The sequence below is a fragment of the Myodes glareolus genome, chromosome 6, assembly GCF_982192425.1.
Source record: "Myodes glareolus chromosome 6, mMyoGla1.1, whole genome shotgun sequence".
Lineage (NCBI taxonomy): Eukaryota > Metazoa > Chordata > Mammalia > Rodentia > Cricetidae > Myodes > Myodes glareolus.
In genome coordinates, this window is record NC_142031.1 from 41,547,786 (window position 1) to 41,557,333 (window position 9,548).

At 38.3% G+C, this 9,548-nt stretch overlaps 1 protein-coding gene across 1 annotated transcript; it reads right to left on the reverse strand.

Moving 5' to 3' along the window:
- Window positions 1-8,157: 8,157 nt before the first annotated feature.
- On the reverse strand, window positions 8,158-9,093 carry LOC125408416 (olfactory receptor 5T18). The gene has a single exon (XM_048446711.3). The coding sequence runs from the start codon at window positions 9,091-9,093 to the stop codon at window positions 8,158-8,160; it is 936 nt and encodes a 311-aa protein (XP_048302668.3).
- Between the last annotated feature and the right edge of the window lie 455 nt (window positions 9,094-9,548).

Below are 9,548 nucleotides of genomic sequence, written 5' to 3' on the forward strand. Positions count from 1 at the left end.
ATGTTAACTCTAGCATGTGGGTTCTACTTTTTGTGTAAACATGGATGTGCATGAGAGGAAATTGCAAAGAAGTCAGTTATGAGGAATGCATTAAGCAAAGAAGATATGAAAGAATAAATAATGAATTATTTGTTACTGAAAGATTCTGGGAGAAAGTGAGCCACTATCTTCTTTTGTGTAGCATAGGTGGGTCTATCAATTTCCTTAATTACAGAGAGTATTTTATTTAATTTAAGTTTTTTCTGACACCAAGAAATAAGTCATAATTTCTTCACATGGTAAAAGGCAAAAAATACTGACAGTGAATTAGCAACAAGTCAGATTACCAACAAGTCAGAAATTTCCATGTAGCATCCTCATATTATTAAAAGTCTCTCTTACAGACAACCTCACAATCATATGCCATAGTAAACCAAAGGCAGTGGTAGATAATATGCTCAAACTAAGATATTACTCTTCATAAAAACACAATGACTTTTCACATGAAAGAAAATGCAATACATCCAAATCGGTTCCAATAGTCTTTGATTTTCAACATCAATTTAAAATTTTATTTAAGCCTGTAACAGAAGATCCATCAGAGGGGTGAGTGTGCTCCTGACCCATGGCAAAAGCCTGAAAACGGAGCATAGACATGCCCCGACCCCCTTAACTCCATGGTCATTCTGCAGGGGCTGCTCCATTCTGCTACGCCCTCTCTCCTCCTATCCCATCCCAGCTTTTCACCCAGGAACCCCTTCCCTTATTCCTCCCTTCCTCGGGGCCATAAAATCCCCCAGCTCAGTCTATTTGGTGCTGGGACGGAGTGGTTTGTGCAGCTGGGAAGGCGGGAGTTCCTTTGTTTCAATAGCCTGCCTACAGCAAGGTAAGCCATTTGTCATTGAGATCCCTGGCCAGCAAGGGGCACTGATCCTGTAGCAGAAGATCCACCAGACAAGTGAGTGTGCTCCTGACCCATGGCAGAAGCCTAGCAATGGAGCACACATATTCCCCAACCCCCTTAACTCTCTGGTCATTCTGCAGGGGCTGCTCCACCTTGCTGCGCCCTCTCTCCTTCTATCCCATCCCACTTTTTCACCAAGGAACCCCTTCCATTCTTCCTCCCTTCCTCAGGGTCATAAAATCCCGAAGCTCAACCTGTTTGGGCGCTGGGATAGGCTGGTATGTGCAATCGGGCAGGTGGGAGTTCCTTTGTTTCAACAGCCTGCCTAGAGCAAGGTAGGCCTTTTGTTACCTGCCTAGAGCAAGGTAGGCCTTTTGTTCCCTGGCCAACAAGGGAACCTGACCCTGTACCACAAGATCCATTGGAGAGCATTTGAAGGAAGAGATGGGCAGGCGCCAAGGTAAGAATTCCTCCAACAATCTGAAAAACAACATGAAAACACCAGAACCCAGCGATCTTACAACAGAAGGACTTGAACAACCTAATCCAGAAAAAGTGGAAAAAGATGAGATTACAAAAGCGATAAAGTCCCTTAAACAGGATATGAATAACTCCCTTAAAGAAATAGAGGAGAAGTATAACAAAAAGTTAGAAGAAATGAGTAAATCTGTAAATGATACTCTGGGAAACCAAGAAAAAACAATCAAACAGATAATGGAAACAGTTCAAGAATTGAAAACTGAAATGGAGGCAATGAAGGAAACATAAACCAAGGACCGGCTGGATATAGAAAATCAAGGGAAATGAACAGAGACTACAGAAACAAGCATAACCAATAGAATGCAATATATAGAAGAACGAATCTCAGATTCTGAAGATACAATAGAGAAAATAAACACCGTGATCGAAGAAAACAGCAAATCCAACAATTTCTCATCACAAAATATTCTGGGACACAATAAAAAGACAAAACTTAAGAATAATAAGGGTAGAAGATAGAGAAGAGTTGCAGATCAAAGGCCCAGAAAATATATTCAACAAAATTATAGAAGAAAACTTTCCCAACCTAAAGAACGATATTCCTATAAAGGTTCAAGAAGCACACAGAACACCGAATAGATTGGATCAAAAAAAAAAATCCCCTCGCCATATAATAATCAAAGCACAAAGCATACATATTAAAGAAAGAATATTGGGAGCTGCAAAGTAAAAAGGTCAAGTAACTTATAAAGGTAAGCCTATCAGACATCTACCGAACTTCTTTATGGAAACCATGAAAGCCAGAAGGTCCTGGATAGTGGTGCTGCTGAAACTAAGAGACTGTGGATGCAAGCTAAGACTACTATACCCAGCCAAGCTATCGTTCACTATCAATGGAGAAAACAAAATATTCCAGGATAAAAACAAATTTAAACAATATGTAGCCACAAATCCAGCCTTACAGAAAGTAATAAAAGGAAAATCAAAATCTAAGGAATCCAACATTGCCAACACTGCCTACAATAACTCAGACATCTAGTGAACCTTCACAAGCACAACTCAAAAAAGGGAAACACACAAGCTCTACTATCCAAATAAATAAATTAAAAAAATAACCGGAGTCAACAATCACTGGTCATTAATATCACTTAATATCAGTGGACTCAATTCACCTATAAAAAGGCACAGACTAAGAGATTGGATACAAAAACAGGGTCCAACATTCTGCTGTTAACAAGAAACACACCTCAACCACAAAGACAGACACCTACTCAGAGTAAAGGGTTGGGAAATTGGTTTTCAAGCAAACGGATCTAGGGAACAAGTGGGTGTGACCATTCTAATTTCTAATAAGATTGACTTCAGACTGAGGTCAATCAGAAGAGATGGAGATGGACATTTTATACTCATAACAGGAACAATTCAGCAGGGGGAGGTCTCAAACCTGAATATCTATACCCCTAGCATAAAAGCCCAGCCTTATGTAATAGAAACACTTCTAGAACTCAAGGCAGTCATCAAACCTCACACAATAATAGTAGGAGACTTCAACATACCTCTCTCACCAATGAACAGGTCAATCAGACAGAAACCTAACAGAGAAATAAGAGAATTAATAGAGGTAATGAATCAAATGGACTTAACAGACATCTATAGAACATTCTACCCAAATAGGAAAGAATATACCTTCTTCTCTGCAGCTCATGGAACCTTCTTGAAAGTTGACCACATACTCGGTAACAAAGCAGACTTCCACAGATATAAAAAAATATTAGTAACCACCTGTGTCTTGTCGGATAAAATTAGAATTCAACAACAATTGTAACCCCAGAAAACCTACAAACTCATGGAAACTGACCAGTCAACTACTGAATCATTCCTGGGTCAAAGAAGAAATAAAAAAAGAAATTAAAGTCTCCTTGATTTTAATGAAAATAAATACACAACATACCTAAACCAATGAGAGACTGTGAAAGCATTGCTGGGAGGAAGACACAAGGCACTAAGTGCCCAATTGAAGAGAGTGAAATGGGAACACAATGAAGAATTGACAGCAAATATGAAAGCTCTAGAAAAAATAGAAGCGGAGTAAAAGATTGGAGATGATCAAGCTGAGGGCTCAAATCAACAAAGTGGAAGCACGGAAAACAATCCAAAGATTCAATGCAACAAAGAGCTGGTTTTTGGAGAAAATCAACAAGATTGACAAACCTGTATCCAAACTAATCAAATGGCAGAGAGAGAACACGCAAATTAATAAGATCAGAAATGAAAAGGGGGACATAACCACAGAGACGGAGGAAATTCTGAGAATCATTAAATCTTACTACAAAAGCCTGTATGCCACAAAATTGGAAAATGTAAAAGAAATGAACATTTTTTAGATAAGTACCATATACCAAAGTTGAATCAAGACCAGGTGAACAACCTAAATAGACTTCTTAGTTGCGAAAAATTAGAAGCTGTTATCAAAAACCTCACTACCAAAAAAAAGCCCAGGACCGGATGGTTTCAATACAGGATTCTACCAGAACTTTCAAGAAGAGCTAATACCTACAGTTCTTAAGGTATTTCACAATATAGAAACAGAAGAGTCATTGCCAAATTCTTTTTATGAAGCTACAGTTCCCCTGATACCAAAACCACACAAAGACATAACCAAGAAAGAAAATTACAGGCCAATCTCACTCATGAACATCGACGCGAAAATTCTCAATAAAATACTGGCAAACCGAATCCAAAAAACATTAGAAAAATTATCCATTATGATCAAGTAGGTTTCATCCCAGAGATGCAGGGCTTGTTCAACATATGCAAATCTATCAATGTAATCCATCATATAAATAAACTGAAAGAAGAAAAAACCATATGATCATTTCATTAGATGTAAAAAAGGATTTGACAAAATTCAACACCCCTTTCTGATCAAGGTGTTGGAGAGATTAGGGATACAAGGTTCAAACCTAAATATAATAAAAACTATTTACAGCAAGCCGACAGCTAACATCAAATTAAACGGAGAGAAACTCTAAGCCATTCCACTAAAATCAGGAACACGACAAGGCTGTCCACTCTCTCCATACCTCTTCAATATAGTGCTCGAAGTTCTAGCAATAGCAATAAGACAACATAAGGGGATCAAGGGGATTCGAATTAGAAGGGAAGAAGTTAAACTTTCCTTATTTGCAGATGATATGATAGTGTACATAAGCGACCCCAAAAACTCTACAAAAGAACTCCTACAGCTAATCAATACCTTTAGTACTGTGGCAGGATACAAGATCAACTCCAAAAATCAGTTGCCATCCTATACACAAAGGATAAAGTAACAGAGAGTGAAATTAGAGAAACATCACCTTTCACAATAGCCACAAATAGCATAAAATATATTGGGGTAACTCTAACCAAGAAAGTGAGAGATCTATTTGACAAGAACTTTAAGTCTTTGAAGAAAGAAATTGAAGAGGATACCAGAAAATGGAAGGATCTCCCTTGCTCTAGGATTGCGAGGATCAACATAGTAAAAATGGCAATTCTATCAAAAGCAATCTATAGATTCAATGCAATCTCCATCAAAATCCCATCAAAATTCTTCACAGACTTTGAGAGAACAATAGTCAACTTTATATGGAAAAAAACCAGGAGAGAAAAAACAATGTTATACAATAAAGCAACTTCTGGAGGCATTACCATCCCTGACTTCAATGTCTATTACAGAGATACAGTATTGAAAACAGCTCGATATTGGCATAAAAACAGAGAAGTCGACCTATGGAATCAAATACAAGATCTGGATATTAACCCACAAACTTATGAACACCTTACTTTTGACAAGAGAGCTGAAAGTATACAATGGAAGAAAGAAAGCATCTTTAACAAATGGTGCTAGCATCACTGGATATCAACCTGTAGAAAAATGAAAATAGATCCATATCTATCACCATGCAGAAAACTCAAGTCCAAATGGATTAAAGACCTCAGTATTAATTTGACCACATTGAACCTGATAGAAGACAAAGTGAGAAGTAGTCTACAACATATGGGAACAGGAGATCACTTCCTAGGTAGAACCCCAGTAGCACAGACAATAAGAGAAATAATGAATAAATGGGACCTATGAAACTGAGAAGCTTCTGTAAAGCAAAAGACACTGTCATTAAGACAAAAAGGCTACCTTCTGACTGGGAGAAGATCTTCACAAACCCCTCATCAGACAAAGGTCTGATCTCCAAAATATACAAAGAACTCAAGAAACTAGACACTATAACTCTACTTAACCCAATTAAAAAATGGGGTACAGAATTGTACAGAGAATTCTCAACAGAAGAATTTCGAATGGCCAAAAGACACTTAAGGTCATGCTCAACCTCCTTAGCGATCAGGGAAATGCAAATCTAAACAACTTTGAGATACCTTCTTACATCTGTCAGAAGAGTAAACTCAAAAACACCAATGATAGCCTATGCTTGAGAGAATGTGGAGTAAGGGGAACACTCATTCATTGTTGGTGGGAATGCAAACTTGTGCAGCCACTTTGGAAGTCAGTGTGGCAGTTTCTCAGGAAACAGGGAGTCAATTTACCTCTAGACCCAGCAATTCCACTCTTGGGAATATACCCAAGAGATGCCCTATCATACTACAAAAGCATTTGTTCAACTATGTTCATAGCAGCACTATTTGTAATAGCCAGAACCTGCAAACAACCTAGGTGCCCCTCAATAGAATGGTTAAAGATGTGTAACATATACACATTAGGGTTTTACTCAGCGGTAAAAAACAATGACATCTTGAATTTTGCAAGCAAATGGATGGAAATAGAAAACGCTTTACTAAGTTAGGTAACCCAGACCCAAAAAGAACAATATGGTATGTACTCATGCATAAGTGAATTCTAGCCATAATTAAAGGACATTGAGCTTATAATTCGTGATCCTAGAGAAGCTAAATAAGAAGGTGAACCTGAAGAAAATCATATAGCTATCCTCTGGGATATTGGAAGTAGACAAGATTGCCAGGCAAAACTTGGGTGCACGGGCATCGGGTGTTGTTTGGGGGGGATGCAATGTGGAATGGGTAGAGAGAACGGAGAAGGGATAAGGTGAGGATTCGGGAAAGCTTGGGGGAATGGGATGGGTGGAATGGAGAAAGGGTGGATATGGGAGCAGGGAAGTAAATATCTTAATTAAGGGAGCCATTTTAGGGTTTGCAAGAGACTTGATTCTAGAGAGGTTCCCAGGTCCGAGGCGAGGTCCCTAGATTGTTCTTTTGGCAGCCGAGAAGAGGGTGCCTGAACTGGCCTTGTCCCATAGGCATACTGATCAATATCTTGCATATTACTACAGAACTTTCATCTGGCGATGGATGGAGATAGAGACAGAGATCCACATTGAAGCACTGGACTTAGCTCCCAAGGTCCAAATGAGGAGCAGGAAAAGGGAGAACATGAGCAAGGAAGTCAGGACCACGAGGGGTGCGTCTACCCACTGAGATGGTGGGACTGGTCTATTGGGAGCTCACCAAGGCCAGCTGGACTGGAACTGATGAAGCATGTGATCAAACTGGACACTCTGAATGTGGCTTGTAATTAATGCTGACTGAGAAGCCAAGGACAAAGGCACTGGGTTGTGATTCTACTGAATGGACTGACTTTGTGGGAGCCTTGTTTGGATGCTTACCTTTGTGGACCTGAATGGAGCAGGGAGGACCTTGGACTTCCCATGGTGCAGGGACCCCTGACTGCTCTTAGGACTAGTGAGGGAGGTGAAGTAGGGAGGGGGGAGGGAAAGGGGAGGCAGGGAGGAGGTGGAAATTTTTAGTAAATAAATTAATTACTTAATTAAAGAAAATAAAATTTTATTTAAATTATATCCAGAAATAGTGGCACATGCCTTTAATCCCAGCACTAGGGAAGCTGTGAAATCAAAACCAGCCTGGTCTACAGGAGCTAGTTCTAGCACAGGCTCCAAAGCTACAGAGAAACCCTATCTCAAAAAATAATCATGGATATATATATATATATATATATATATATATATATATATATATATATATATATATGTCACAAAACACATTTCTCCTAAAATGGTGCTTTCTTTAACATTACCTCAATGAAATCAAACATGCTATATGCATCCAAAATAAAATCATAAGTATGGCTAATGCTATGGGGAAAAATAAGCATAAAGATATGTGTAAGAAGTATCAACTGAATCTAACACCCTATTATCAATCATTTTAGCAGATTTGTATCCGATTATGCCTAGATTATCTGTGTGCACAGATACAGATTTTAAGAAATAAACAGATGTGACATCTTCAGATATGTAAATACCATGTAGAAAGCTGAATATGGCTATTATCTTAATTTTGAAAATGGATATGTAATGACAATAAATAATTAAAAATAATGATTATCAAACTTAAAGGGAATTTTACATTCTTCAATAATTAAGCACTGAATTGAAGGCAGATGGCTCAGTTTTCAAACCATTAGCTAGCAAGTATGAGGCTTCGAACTTGAATCCCTAAAATACACATAAAACCAAAGATGACAACATGCATTTGTAATCACAGAGTTTCTACGCTGAGATGGGTGATGGGTTGGGAGAATTTCCTTGACTCTTGTAGCTCAGCTCACATGGTATAAGCAGTCACAAGCAATGGTGATTTTGTGTTTGAATGTATTATGGGAGAAGATGAAAAATGCAATGGAAAATGAGTAATAAAATATATTAAAAGTGTTTATTAAGAACATGTCATAAATATAAACTGAAAATGTAGTTTAATTTTTTAATTTAATATTTAATATGAAACTTTTTTCTCAATAGTCTTCTCATTGCCTCTTTTACGTCTTTGTTTCTCAGACTGTAGATGATAGAATTGAGCATAGGAATCCCAATGGTGTAAAATGTTGACACTATCATATCATGCTCCAGGGAATAATTGGAACTAGGTCTTACATACATGAAGAGGATAGTGCCATAATAAATCGAAACAGCAGTGAGGTGAGCTCCACACGTAGAGAACACTTTCTTCCTGCCATCAGCTGAGTTCATCTTAAGTATTGACAACAAGATAAAAGCATAGGAGACCAGAACAACCAGGATAGTGACTAGTTCTATGGAGCTCACAAAGAAGAAGAGCAGGAGCTCATTTACATAAGTTTCAGAGCAGGAAATAGCAAGTAGAGGAGGTATATCACAAAATATATGTCTAATTTCATTGGAACGACAGAAAGACAGGCTGAACGTGGCCACTGTGTGGACAACAGCATGCAGAATCCCACCAGCATAGGAAGCAATGATGAGTGACACACAGACTCTAGGAGACATGCTCACTGCATTCATAAGTGGGCTGTGAATGGCTACGTAGCGATCGTACGCCATTGCCGCTAAGAGAAAGCATTCTGTTGTTCCAAATGTGACAGCAAAGAACATCTGTGTTGCACACCCATGGAATGAAATGATTTTGTTTTTTGACATAAAACCCACTAACATATTTGGTGTGATATCTGAAGAATAGCAGGCATCCACAGAAGACAATACACTGAGGAAGCAGTACATGGGGGTGTGGAGTTGTGGATCTCCAAGGACTAAAATAATTAGTCCTACATTTCCTATTAGAGTAAAAAGGTAAATCGCTAGAAAGAGGAAAAAGAGAATGATCTGCAGTTCAGTGTTGTCAGTGAGTCCCTTGAGAATAAATGTGCTAGCTTCTGTGATGTTCTTCATGTTGGAATCTCACGAAGCAATATTGAAGATACTCAGTTTACTGTTCACAGTCCAAGGAAAGCAACAGAGAGTAGTGGGAGTCAATGATCGTAGATCATGTCTTCATATACTCAGTGGTCTAGGAGAAAATAGTTACACAGGTGTTATATGCCACTTATACACAATGAAATAGAATATGTTTTTAATATTGTGGTGATGGGCACATTACTTAAATTTTTCTATTGACACAAGGCAATCAATCACAATCAAAATTTAAATGACATTCCTCACAGACTATAACAAAACAATCTTAAATTAAAAGGGGGAACAAAAGTCTGTCTCTGAACAAGACTAAGATGTTCTCCCAGTAAACAAGGGTGAACTTATCACAATACATGATATCAAACCAAACCATACTATCAAACTCTCAACGATAGTGTATCACTACATTCTACGCATGAAAATCAATTGAATAG

Excerpts from the sequence above, each read along its gene's own strand:
- LOC125408416 (XM_048446711.3), bottom strand. The coding sequence starts at position 9,093 with ATGAAGAACATCACAGAAGCTAGCACATTTATTCTCAAGGGACTCACT.